Source organism: Ascaphus truei, chromosome 2 (genome assembly GCF_040206685.1).
Source record: "Ascaphus truei isolate aAscTru1 chromosome 2, aAscTru1.hap1, whole genome shotgun sequence".
Classification (NCBI taxonomy): Eukaryota; Metazoa; Chordata; class Amphibia; order Anura; family Ascaphidae; genus Ascaphus; species Ascaphus truei.
In genome coordinates this window covers 21,510,290-21,524,910 of record NC_134484.1, presented here as the reverse complement: position 1 = coordinate 21,524,910, position 14,621 = coordinate 21,510,290, and the positions used below count along the sequence as shown (strand labels likewise).

The 14,621-nt window shown below is 45.4% G+C and overlaps 1 protein-coding gene across 2 annotated transcripts in view; it reads right to left on the bottom strand.

The window, feature by feature from the left end:
* Positions 1–14,621, bottom strand: part of TRAPPC9 (trafficking protein particle complex subunit 9) — a 953,009-nt gene that overhangs the window by 543,724 nt on the left and 394,664 nt on the right. For both annotated transcript variants that reach the window (XM_075581783.1, XM_075581782.1), the window contains one exon: positions 6,372–6,482. In XM_075581783.1, the coding sequence (XP_075437898.1) occupies positions 6,372–6,482 (111 nt within the window). The remainder of the gene's footprint in view (positions 1–6,371; positions 6,483–14,621) is intronic.

Here is a 14,621-nt window from a genome sequence, read left to right as displayed (position 1 = left end):
AATTTCTCTGATGCAGGTCTCATGCATCGGGACCTCCGACAGTAATCCCCTCTCGACTAAGGGTCCCGGCATCCACGTGGTGTGAGCTCCAGCCGGAGTGTCTCCCACAAATGTCCCTGAACACTGGTCCGAGGCCACAGTCCGCCGTGTGGACGTCCGTCCAACGGCACAACAGTGTAGCAGTAATGATAAGGTGAGGAGTGTCCCTATCTGGGGCCTTCCCTACAATACAGAGCTATGGTTGGCTCAGAGCCTGACTGGGGCTTAGGGGCAGAGTCTGGCCTAGTCCAGGAAACAACTGCTCCCTGGACACTACCTTCTGTCTTGCCGCCTCTGTCTGACTGGTTCGCGGTCTCTCTGCCCGCGGAGGATATCCTGTTCCTTCAGGCTGCATCCAGGCCATTGCACGTGATCTCCCTCCCCCCGAGAGTTCTGGGACTCGTAGTCCTACTTGGCTGCCACACTGGCAACACTGTGCATGCGGGCCTTTCTACAAAATGGCAGCCCCCTGCTAACTCCCCGATCGCGCGGAACTCCGACGATCAGCTAAGCAGCAGAGCAGCTACCCCTCACCAGAGGTAAGGAGGGGGCTACACTTTTTTTTTTTTTTTTTTTTTTTAACTGTTCTGCATTTTACTGTAACTGTTTTTTTTTATCCTTTTTTCTGTAATCTAAGCACTGTGTTTTTATCTATATTAAAACATCTAATAAGTAGTGCTTTGGGCTCTGAATTAACTGTTGCACACTCTGGAGAGAGTATTTACATTTCCGGACACATTTTGCAACAACGGATATTGGTGTGTTAAAGTGCATAGTTGTTTCTATAATCAACAGGGACCTGGGACCCTCACAATTATTAATATTACATCTTTGACTTGTATTTCCCGGGTGGTGGAAGTGTATAGATATGATTGCAATTGAGTAAGGGGTTAATATTAACTCATTGGAGGTACCTTGCGCAGGTGAAAGATGAGTTGGCTAGAGTAGCCGCGTGTATTAACCCTGGTTGCATATTTACGTCACATGCTCTCCTGTGCTTGTGAGCGTGAGTATTAACCCCTTGTCCCGTATGCAGGTCACATGCTCGCAGGGGTGCCGTATGTATGTATGGGTGCCGTATGTAACAGCCTAATGCGGAAGTATTCATTAATAAAATATATATGTTTTTAAGTATATACTGTTAAAATATATTTACAACTGCACAAATATTATAAGCACACACTTTAAGTGCAAATAACCAAAGCACGGTGGAGATGTTTGCTTTGCAGTGATAGGAAGGTATTCTGCAGCGAGTACAATTGCACCTATACATAATGCATGTACTTCTGGACATTTGTTCTGGCTTACCGGACTACAATTTGGCAATCAATTAACTTTGGTTAGGCAATCTCTGAAAGATTTGTCAGATGCATAAATATTTAAGGCAGCCCAGGCTATTAGGGCAGATTGTATGCAAATATAGTGTCAAAGTCACATAAACAAATCAACCCCAACAAGAGAGAAAAACAAGCGCTTATTACATTATACGCTCCGTGGTCAAAGATCCCATTCTCACAAATGTCTCTGTATAGCCACTCTCACAAATGTCTCTGTATAGCCACTCTCACAAATGTCTCTCTTTAGCCACTCTCACAAATGTCTCTGTATACCCACTCTCACAAATGTCTTTGTATACCCACTCTCACAAATGTCTTTGTATACCCACTCTCAAAAATATATCTTTGTATACCCACTCTCACAAATATATCTTTGTATACCCACTCTCACAAATATATCTTTGAATACTCACTCTAACAAATATATCTTTGTATACCCATTCTCACAAATATATCTTTGTATACCCATTCTCACAAATATCTTTGTATAACAATCTCACAAATGTCTTTGTATACCCACTCACAAATGTCTTTGTATACCCACTCTCATAAATATCTTTGAATACCTACTCTCACAAATATCTTTGAATACCCACTCTCACAAATGTCTTTGTATACCCATTCTCACAAATGTCTTTGTATACCCACTCACAAATATCTTTGTATACCCACTCTCACAAATGTCTTTGTATACCCACTCTCACAAATATATCTTTGAATACCACTCTCACAAATATCTTTGAATACCCATTCTCACAAATATATCTTTGAATACCCACTCTCACAAATATCTTTGTATACCCATTCTCACAAATATCTTTGTATACTCATTCTCACAAATATATCTTTGTATACCCACTCTCACAAATGTCTTTGTATACCCACTCTCACAAATATCTTTGTATACCCACTCTCACAAATATCTTTGTATACTCACTCTCACAAATATCTTTGAATACCCACTCCCACAAATATCTTTGTATACCCACTCCCACAAATATCTTTGTATACCCACTCTCACAAATATCTTTGTATACCCACTCTCACAAATGTCTTTGTATACCCACTATCACAAATGTCTTTGTATACCCACTCTCACAAATATCATTGTATACCCATTCTCACAAATATATCTTTGAATACCCACTCTCACAAATGTATTTGAATACCCACTCTCACAAATGTCTTTGAATACCCATTCTCACAAATATCTTTGTATACCCGCTCTCACAAATATCTTTGTATACCCACTCTCACAAATGTCTTTGTATACCCACTCTCACAAATATATCTTTGTATACCCACTCTCACAAATGTCTTTGTATACCCACTCTCACAAATATCTTTGTATACCCACTCTCACAAATTTTTGTATACCCACTCTCACAAATATCTTTGTATACCCACTCTCACAAATATCTTTGTATACCCTCTCTCACAAATGTCTTTGTATACCCACTCTCACAAATATATCTTTGTATACCCACTCCCACAAATATCTTTGTATACCTACTCCCACAAATATCTTTGTATACCCACTCCCACAAATATCTTTGTATATCCACTCCCACAAATATCTTTGTATACCCACTCCCACAAATATCTTTGTATACCCACTCCCACAAATATCTTTGTATACCCACTCACAAATGTTTACGCTGATGACTGGAGTAATAAAGGGTCTAACAGGAAAATCCCAAAAGCCTTTTCTTTTCAATTAATTACAATTATTGTAAAAAGAAATGCAGTATGTTTCAATAACCTGGTCTATTCTACGTGAGTAGATCAGTGGATCAGTGGAATGGGGGTGCCCAGGAAACATTATCGCTGTATTATACATTGCCTTCTCCTTTCATTCTGACCATTTGCTATACTGTAAAATTATACGATGTTCTGGATAAATGTACATAAGTAGATCACTACTAAAAATAGAGAGTAAATAATTAGATATGGATGAGCACATGGGTTACACTGAAGTGGTTACGTAACCTTTACAGTGCCCTTATTGACGTACTGGATACATCACGGCGCTTGCTCGCTCTCCTTTGGCCAGATCGTGCTGACCACTCCGACCGGGCCGGCAAACCCGATGGAAATGGAATTGGAGCTGCTTTTCCGGCACCCGGCCACGTCATGTGATCGCTCTGGGAGCTGTCCCACGATGGGAAGTGCTGGCGTGCCCGTGGCCCTCTGTACCCCCAGCACTGTACAGGTTAAGAGGTGTAAGAACACCTGCAGCACTGCACGAATAGCCACCAGCGGAGATTGTATATTACAACGTGGGTGGATGCAAAAAATAACGGGGGAAAAAAAAGGCGCAAGACCTTACACGCTACCATTTTTTTCCTCGAAGCTGCATTATGTCCTGCGTTTAGTGCAACATTAAAGCAGCAAAACTTGGAAAATCCTGTTTTTTGTTGTTGTTTTTTTTTTTTAATAAATCAGTTCTGTAGGATTAGATAATAATACTGTCTGCATTTTTTTTAACTCCTAATGCCAGTTTTAATTATTTTGTTAATGTACTACATATCCTTTGATTACTACAGCAGCCCTTTAGAAAGTCATATCTGCTTTCTCTTTCCAAACAGGCTCTGACACGCACCTTTTTGAGCTCTGCCCTTAGGCAACAAAGTATCACAAACACATCTGTTGCTGTGTTCCAAACAGCAGACCGTCTATTACTCTGAAAGCTGTAACAATAATGTGTTACACTTAGTAATATAATGTTACATATCAGCTGCAACATTTCACAGACTGCAGCACAAAGTCAGAAGGCGGCCATTTAATTAGGCACACAATCAGGATTTTTACAGATTTATCACAGGAGCAGCAAATGATTGTCAGCTTAGGTAATAATGTAGCATTAAACATTGACACATGCTTTACATATAAAAATAAGAAGAAAAGCAAAGAAAATAAGAAGGGGGGGGGTATTATTGCTGCTTTAACATTGAGTTTACAAGGGCAGCAACATCTGCTACATCTGTAGTCTCACCTTCTTATGTAACCATATTGTGCATCACTTGCAAGCTTCCTAATGGTCAAAATGCCTGTCTTGAGCAGATTTCGCACCCTAACTTAAAAAATAAACATTTGTAATGATTTCCTTTGTTTTATTTATGTTTTGCTGAGTTTAGCTGCGTTTTACAGGTCTCCTGATTTACATCAAGCTGATGCTGATGCTGATCCTGTTTGCTGCAGCTGATTTTAACAAACATAAAAACAAGCCGAGATCAACCAATCCAGTTAATATAGATGGTGGCAATTAAACATAATTTAGTCGATTTTAAAACTAAAAGCTATAATAAAGCAAGTGCCTCGATTAAGCAAATGAACAACTAAAATAGTTTACGTTATTGCCCTTTCTAGGTAAAGACAGTAACATTATAGCTCTCTGATAAGGTCTCGTTATCACTGTGATTATTACACCAGCACCTATTCTCAGTTCAAAGGTTTATTTTAAATGTTCTCTCTCTTACCCTTATTTTACCCAGTAAACAGACACTGCCATACTACAAGTCATCGACAGGGAGCTGCCGTTTACCTAATTGGTCGAGTTGACCTCTGAAATCACCTCTACTGTCTGGCTCATTGGAAGGAAGCAAGCTTGGGTCCGGCGTCAGACCATGGAAAAGGTTAAACATAGACACAGCACGCCTGGCAAAATACATAAGTCCTCTAGGTCGGAGGGAAAACAGACAAGGGGCAACAAACATCAAACATGTCCCCAAACCAATCTGAAAAAGGACAACATCCAGCCACTGCAGGGAACGTGGGAAGATGTTAAAGCATTTGGGTCAAAAGGAAATGTTTGGTGTAGCAGGGACAGGAAGTGGAGAAGGTCTTTCGTGAATAGAAGTAGGAGGAGGTGAGAACCATGTTCTGTGGCTCCACATTTTTGACCCTGCTGCGGTCCACATACTGCACCATTGCTTGCTTTGCACTGGCCACCATAATAATAATAATAATAATACCATCATTTACCTCTTTTCTGACTACTCCTTGACTGGAATCCTCAACTCTGGAATCACCTTGTACGCCGTTAAATCACAATGCCTACAAGCTCACCTATTTACCTCTACTCTGGGAGATCAAAAAGAGTTAACTGGATCCCATTCGGACCTCCAGCTCTATGTTGAGATTACCCATATGTCACAATACTGGTCTTCCTAAGCAGACAAGTCTGCTCATGCCACAGACACTGCTTCAGTTACCTCCCCGAACCCAACGACGACCCCCAAATAAAGGTGCAACACATCCTTCATGTTAGCTCCCATGCTTCCTTCTTCCATCTCTTGTAATGGCCGTAAAACATTATCAATGTCCCCATCTATAAAGCACTTTCTCTGAAGTCCGTTCTGCATCTGCTCTACTGTACATTTACGCAATTCCCCCCTTTATCATTTCAGGTACCAGCACAGTCTATTGTATAGCGATGATAGAATCGTTTCGCAAACCCACTAGTCTTTCTCCGAACCTCATACAACTGCTTCCATAGGTCACTCTGTGGCAGGGGAAGCCAGCTCCAGTCCTCAAGGGCCACCAACAGGTCAGGATTGAAGGATATCCCTGCTCCAGCACAGGTGGCTCAATCAGTGGCTCAGTCAACGACTGAGCCACTGATTGAGCCACCTGTGCTGGAGCAGGGATATCCTAAAAACCTGACCTGTTGGTGGCCCTTGAGGACTGGAGTTGGCCACCTCTGCTCTTAATGTTTACCCGTCATGTTAGATGGGGGTCCTCTCCTTGGATACTGAGCTATGATTTAGGGAGCCCTTAATCCTCATCATAATCCATCAATCTTTGGGATTCAATAAGCGCCGATGTGGGGGACCTCCCTGCGATCTGGCGTTAACCGCCACTTGCTAACGCGGGATTGCAGTGCTACACGCTTCGTGAATCTCCCCAATATATTGCTCTGCGACGCATTGCAAAGCCGCTCCGGCTCTACGATAAGTGACTCGGATTAAATTGCTGAATATACCCGGCACTTACCGTTGACACTCTCCCGCATGAAGGATGAGATCTTCATTGTCCTTTGCACTTATGGTTAACTCATGTTCTGTCGAGTTGAACACATCGAGGAGCAAGTGGCACTGCCGGGTGCTGCAAAGAGAAGGCAATGAAAGTCAAACCACAGGTATGAAAAGCAGACGTGAAAAAGAATCCATTGTATTACACTGCATCGCATGCTGTGTTGCAGGCGTTTCTGGCAGCAAAAGGCGTTCATCGTATCCCTTTCATCATCTCAGGTGGGTTCCCTTTCTTGTCTAATGTACACAGTACCTCAGTCATGTTCTGTATGCATCTTAAAATGAATGTAACAGTAAATGGGTTTGTAGGGAGTAAAGACACCGACTCTGCGAACACAGACACGGAGTTTGAATCGGGGGACGCTGGTTCCATTCCCGGTGTCGCCCCATTTCCCTGGGTCTCAGGCATAAATAAAAACATAGATTGCAAGCTCCTCTGTAAACAGTCCGGCACTACACTGTAATTGTGAAGCGCTTTTAATCCCAGTGGAAGAAAGGCGCTATATGAAACAGTGTTATTATTATTAACTGAGGACGCCATTGACGTTCGCCAAAGGCCATTTACTGGGCTGTTAGTGGCCAGTAACCGTTGCCGTACTTTAGTGACTAGATCTATTAAGTGTATCCATAAATCCCTAGCAGCTGAGCAAAAAAAATAACATTCAGTAAATCACCGTTCAGTAAATCATTTAACTTCTCTAAACAAATGGAAACCTGCTCTGTTCTCTCTCTTTGGAAATTAAGCACAAATTCCTTTGATCTGAATGTGGGAGTGTTAGTCAACAACTTGTTTCTCCCCGTTGGGACCACCCTGTCCCTATCAGAGAAAGAATACAAGTCAGTAAGAGGGACAGATGTTCCTGGGCAAACTGTTGTGCAGGGGTAGGAAACTTCGGTCCTCAAGGGCCAGCAACAGGTCAGCTTTTCAGGATATCCCTGCTTCAGCACAGATGGCTCAATCAGCCCAAGCTTCAGCCCAGGTGGTGCAGTCTTCGACTGAGCCACTGATTGAGCAACTTGTGCTGAAGCAGGGATATCCTGAAAACCTGACCTGTTGCTGGCCTTTGAGGACTGGATTTGCCCACCTCTGCCCTACACAATTTTTCTATCCCTGTGCATTGTCAGCATTCTCCTTGATTTACAGTGTACTATGAATTTGTGTCATCTTGGTAAGATTTTGAAGGCCGACTTATTGTCGTCTCTCACCACAAATACACGGCACTGTGACATACTGTATGTTGGTGATCCACAAATCAACAAAATAATAACGATAATAATAATTAGTCAAGAAATGCAACCAAAATAAAGATAAATATGTGACATTCCTATGTCGGCATGTTACACGATCCGTATGTAACCCCCTTTGCCCTATGCCTAAGGCCGCGTTTATAGTGCCGGCGACGTCAGGCTGCGGTCGCTGGAACAATCAAATTGAGATGACTTCCAGCAATCGCGACCAATCCGTAGCGTCGCTCTTACTATAAGCGCACGCGACGGTGGCAATGCATTTGTTTTGACGCGACGTCGCGTCGCTGTCGTTTGCACTATAAGCGCAGCCTAAGGGGAAACCGCGGGCGATTAGGCGTGCTGCTGTTACCTGTGAATCTCACAGGAGGCCAAAGCCTCCGCTTCTGGGGAGCCCGGGGTGCTATATCTGGCGGTGCAGCGCCTCCACCTATGAGGATCCCAGCATGGCGGGATGTCTCCTCATAGGAAACAATATACTCAGCAATAAACCATATCACATCAGAAATTATATAACTCGTCTTTACTGCGGTCCCACAGTATGCAGACCATACAGTACACACAATAACATAACACAATAACACAGTACCCCTGTGTGCTCCCCCCAAAGTACTGAGGGTGCGCTGGGCACCTGGAACCCCAGTGTCCGCAGAACAACTCCCACCCCAAAGTATGTGAAGGTAGCGCTACCCTCCCTGAGGTGTGGTGCTGCAAGGTGGTACCTTCCTGGCTACGACCAGGGAATTAGGGGGATCCTCTGTTAGCAAAATTGCATCCGTGGTCCCACGATGCGGGGTCTGCAAAATTCCCCTCAAGCCTTACAGGTGGTGATCACGTGCGGACTCGTCCGAAGGCCGCCGCGAGGATGACCGTCACAGTGGCACTGGTTGTGGATCTCTAAGGGGAAGAGGCCCTGTCTAGGGCCTTCCCTACAATACTGCACTAAACCAGTGATCGAGGTTTAACTAGGGCCTTAGGGCACCGCTCTGGCCTAGTCCAGGGGCTTACTTGCTCCCTGGACACGTCCGTCTTCCTTGCTGGCTCCCTCAGGACTAATCACGCTGGTTCCTAGTCCCGCAGAGGAGATATGGATCCAGAAATAGGCCACTCGCTCCTCATTGGCTGGGACGGCCCATGTGACCTAACCCCACCCCGAAGGCCTCTGGGAGTTGTAGTTCTGTGATTCCCAAGATGGCCACCGCAACTTGCATTCGGGCTGCCGGAGGAGCTGAGCAGTTCCCCCTCGCATCGGAGGTAAGGAAGGGGGACCCCGCTACACGTATATCACTCTGAGTCTCATCTCATAGTAAAGGACACCTTCAAGTCAAATACATCAATGCTGGACATGTGCGTGGTAAGGAAAGCTAGACCATACGGAGCGGAATAAATCAACACTGTGTAAGGGAACTTGGATTTATTTTCTCATAAATCTGATTATGACAGCCGAAAATCCAATTACCTTAGAAACTTTTTTTTTTTTTTAACAGAATAGCATACAGCACTGCGGATAAATGGTGCCCTTTCTGCTTATTCAGCTGTGGTTGTCTGAGTGGTGTAAGAGGAGGAGGGGGGGGGGGAAACCCACTCAGCACAAAGTACTCTTTATTACTAAATATGAAACCCGGACTGACAACAATCCTAAAATACATCAAGCCTCATCTAAGAAGCAACTACACAGATGTGAGTTAAAAGACACTGATATACAGATGCAGCAGGACTTGCTGTCCACTGTGGCTGTTTGCTTTGTGGGGACAATGTCTGCTCTGATCGCCCTATGGAGGTCCATGCTTCCGGATTTTAGACCCCGCAGTTTTAATCCGTCTGCGGCAATGTGAGCGGTAAGCTTTGCCACATCTGTAGTTGCGCAGACGGTTGAGAAATTGGCATTAACCGCTCCTGTGTTTCCTCTTCACTCCCTCTATCTGTTGGAGTCCCCCTTGGCTCTGTCCTTGGCCCTCTGCGCTTCTCACTCTACACCTTTTCATTTGGTAAACTAACACAATCTTTTGGCTTTCAGGATCATCTTTATGCTAATGGACACCCAAACCTCTCTCTCCTCCCCTGACCTCTCCGCCTCCCTCCTGTCCCTAACTGTCTCTCTGCAATCTCCTCCTGGATGTCTCACCGCTACTGGAAGCTAAAAATGTCCAAAACAGAATTAATATTCTTTCCCCCATCCACTGACACCCCTACACCCACACTCCCACACTGCCAATAACACCACCATCTCCTCAACCCCGCTGTCATGGGGTCATCATTGACTGATCTCTCCTTCGTTCCTCACATTCAGTCCCTCATGAAGTCCTGCCGTCTCTACCTACGAAATATCGCCAAGATACACCCTTTTCTCGCTCATGATGCAACAAAAATCCTAATCCACTCACTCATCATGTCCCGCATTAACTACTGCAACCTTCTCTAAATTGGCATTCCCATTGTCCGCCTCTCTCAACTCCAATCCATCCAAAATACTGCTGCTAGACTCATCTACCTCCCTCACCGCTCCACTACGCATAGCCCTGCACTAGAGGCTAGCCTCTAGAATTACATTTAAAGCCATAGTAAGATCTCAACGACACTGCGTGCCCCCTTACATATCAGTCCTCATCCACAAATACATACCCACACGCCACCTACGTTCTGCCAATAACACCTGCCTTCCCCCCCAACCATATTACCTCTTCTCACTCCCGTCTGCAAGACTTCTCCCGCGCTGCCCCTTCTCTCTGGAATTCCCTACCATGTACCATCAGACTCTCCCCCAGCTTTCAGATATTTAAAAGCCTACTTGCCATACCTCCTACATCCAACTCCCCTCCCCTTCCCATCCAACCCCATTGGGAACAGCTGTGGGGCTGGACCAATATCCACCCTATGTACTGTAGCATTCCCCACCGTAAAAACAAATGCATGGCTTCAGCTGTCAGGCTAGGCCAGGCCTTGGGCCTACAATGAGCAGCCACCTTACCTTCATGTTTCAACATTGCCCCTCACTCTATATAGATTGTAAACTCTCACGAGCAGGGCCCTCGTTACCTCTTTGTATCTGTTTGTGCATGTTTGTCCTCCCTTGTATGTAACTGTTTATGTTTTTGTAATATACGTAACTCTGTACCCCATCGTACAGCGCTGCGGAATATGTTAGCGCTTCACAAATAAATGATATTAATAATAATGATCGAGCACAGGCTGGCGTTAGGCCCATCTTGCCTGCGTATATAACAGGTCACTACAGTATATATATATATATATATATATATATATATATATATATATATATATATATATATATATATATATATATATATATATATATACACACAGTGTTTTCACATTTTCCAGTATTTGCTCATTTCTATTTCCTAACCTTGCAAATATTAAATTAATAACCAGTCATTGTTGACATATTTTTAAACCATTAATGGCAATTGTTTTCAACTTTCGATTAATTTGCGAATATTGAATAACAAACATTTGGTACTGAACATGTACTCTTACAGGAAATCTGAAACTTTATGGAATCATTCACCCTAAAGACATTTTTTTTTAACGTCATAATCTCTCTCTATTATGTAGGATTTAACTTGAACAGCAACTACTTACAAAAAAACTTAGTAGCTGTATAGATGTAGCAGTCTTCATTGCTCGATATGGTGGGGTATGGTGGGATATGGTGGGATATAAAGTACTGTGCCATCACTGCCACTGAACCCCATGTGATATTCTGAGTTACAACAGGATATGTTATCAGTAGGTAAAACAAAGCTTTCTACAGTGCATCGGTACAAGATAAATACATTACAACCAAATTGTTTGAATGAGAAGATTGATCGTAATCCCCGCCCCTGTCTCGTCTCACTGGCCAGCGCTGCACTAACACACTTTTTAGTTAGTGCTACAGCTAGTCACAGTGCCAGATCCTGCTTTGCTATCACGCTAGTGAAGCAACCAGCTCTAACCCTACTACAGTATCTGTTCTCCTTGCTACTCACGAGACCTTGGCTCCATTGACTGCTCGGTCATCTACTCTGAACGCTAACCTCTCTTCTCTCTTTCCTTCCTCTTAACCTAACAGTTGTGTCTCCTCCTAACTTCATTGATATGCCACTTCTCGGCTCGACTGTCTATTTCAATAAACTACTGCAGGAAGCAAAAATAACCAGCAGAAAAGACTGAACCTTTCAAACACAAATTCTCTTGGCTTACCTCCCCTCACTTTTTTGGAAGGGTGTGAACTAATTTGGCAGCTGTGCAGCCAAGGGGATCCTTTCTTACTGGATTAAAACTATGCTTAAGGAAAATTTAAAACTGTAGGCGTTAAACAGGTTAGAATTGTGCTTCAATTGGCAGATTTGTCAGTGTATTGTGTTAATCCTAAAGGGCCGTTCTATAGTTGCGGGCACGTGCTACGCCGTGCGTGCGCACGGCAGTTATAGATGGCTGAGGTCAGCCAGCCCTTCTATACAAGGGCCGTGCGTGCACGGCAGGGAGCGGGGAGCCGACAGACAGCGGCGAAGACGGGGAAAAGATGATTTTGCGCCGCTACCGGCGCTCAAATGTATGTATGTGTGTGTATGCATGTATGTACAGTGGCGGCCCGCTTTAGTCTAAAGCGGCTTTCTCCGCGGGTATTTTTAAACCGCGTGCAGACGCAGGCTTTTTTTTTTCTTTTCGACGCCGCAGGCGCTTCCTTTGTTCAGCGCCATTAGCGCTGATCGGGAGAAACGGCCGCGCACCAGCCGCATTTTCGGCGACTGAAAAAAAAAAGCCCCGAACAATTGCGGGTTAGTGTTAGGTTAAAGGTGGCCGGCACAGTATGTATGTATGTGTAACGGGTGTTCCCACTGGTCTGACCCACCCAATCTCACATTGGCCCCTGTGGTCTATCCAGCCCTCATTACATGTTCGTGTCTGGTGGTGCACCCGTAGGCAACAGGACACCTGAGTCTCCCGCATGATTGTATTCGGGGATGTCAAGCTAGACAGGCAGCTGAGGTAGTGTGTGCGAGTCCTACCTATATCACGTGCAGCCTACACCTCATCAGGATCTATGCGTCCGCAGGGAGATGGTCCTGATGAGGAACTCCTTCTTGGTGGTGAGGGCCCCTGGAGAGTAATTGCAGACTCACACCATGGGGTTCTCATTGAACAAGTCATCTTTATTGTGCGTGGTGATAAGGCCCAGCTGCCCCTCACAGTCATTGCTTCAGCCGCACATTGCTCCGTGATCCCCTTTAAAAGTTACGCCCTCCCAATGGAGTGGGATTCCCTCTCCCCGCAGGGAGATCACCCCTGTGCCAGGTCACTGGACACAGTTGGCCTTCTCTGGCTGGATATAGAATGGTGCCACTAGTTACTGCACTAGTGGGCACCTCAGAACTTGCTGCTTCACCTTCACCTTGTAACATCAACCAGCAGCAACCACACTAACTTTAGGCAGTACAGTGCCTTATATATCTCCGGAGGCAGGCACATCTCTGATGTCACTAACCATGGACTCAGAGCATGTGGCCACTCCCATCCATACATAGGGCACCTCACCAGGGTGTGAGGGCAAACCTCCATGATTACTGCTGGCATTCCTGTAACTTACCAGGTTTTGCTGCCAGCAGGAAAGATGACTGTAGACATTGTTATGCATGGCTACATACTCCCCCTGGTGAGTCCCCACTGTCCCGGCTGGTACCTAAATTTGTTGTACCTTTCTCCAGGAAACACTGCAAAAGGAACACATCATTAAGCCATAACAATGGTTTTCATCCATAATTAGTCATATAACACAGCGCTCACTGACCAGCAGGGGCGCTCAAGACTTAACACAGACCTCACTATGCTGCCTCCCTAATAATAGTGGCTAGGATCTGGCTTCTTCACTTCTCTGCCCGCCATGTCGGTCACTGTAACGCTATACTCCCGGGGCAAGCCACGCTCGTGTCTATACACAACCTTATGCATATAGATGCTGCGCTCAATACTCCAGACTCGCATTAACTGGGAAATCCGCTCTTCTGCTTGGGGGCCCTTAATGGCACCACCCTTTTAACCATATAGTACTCTATATCCTCCCTAAGCCACCCATCCCGGCGATCCTCTATCTCCTGCATGAGGGGTTCGGGAACATAGGGGTATTCCAACCCATGGGAGCGTTTATATTTGGCTACAATGGCCCGTTCTGCTCGGCAGGCCCTTGTCAGCTTAGCACTGCCTGCTCTCCCCAGCAACACCCATGACAGGGTTCATCAGGATCCACCGGATCATCCAACCCATCCGGAACCCGTGTTTCTATTACCCCTCGCCTAATTTTGTACCACTTCTCCTGGATTTCCCTTAGGTGATCCTCCTCCGTAAACTCCCCTTTGGCCCACCAATGATCCACTACCCCATCCCGCTCTACGATGAACCGGGTCCTATCGATCCAGGCCACGTATCCCTCGAACAAGGGGGCCCACCATCGGGTTTCCCTGACCTTCCCTAAAGATACCTCCTCTAACTCTCCCTCTTCTGGCACACCCCCGGAAGATATGCCCGACGTACACTCGGACGGGACCTGAGATCCCGGACCCCTTTTCTGGCTCCCAATGGTAACGCCAACAATTACTGGGACAGTCGCTGGATACCGACACCTGCCGTGTAATCCTCCCTCCTCTCACTGACCCATCATCAGATGTCCCATAGTCCAGGCTCCCAGTCCGTTCATTGGAAGTGACCCGTGAATACCCTGACACCCCTAAACTGGAGGATGACCCAAAAGTGAAAGTGAATGGGGCTGGGACTTTAACTAGACGCCTGGGGTCTAGCTAGGACTGGGGTTTGGGGATAGGGCCGCACCGTCGGTATCCGCGGGGCTAGGACCTGCTCTTCTCCGCTACCTGGTCTGGTTCCGCCGCAGTGACTCTCCTTCTCTCCGGTCTCACGACTCCTCGATTTATGCGTCGATCGCCCGCTCCTCTTGGTCTTAGGCGTCCGA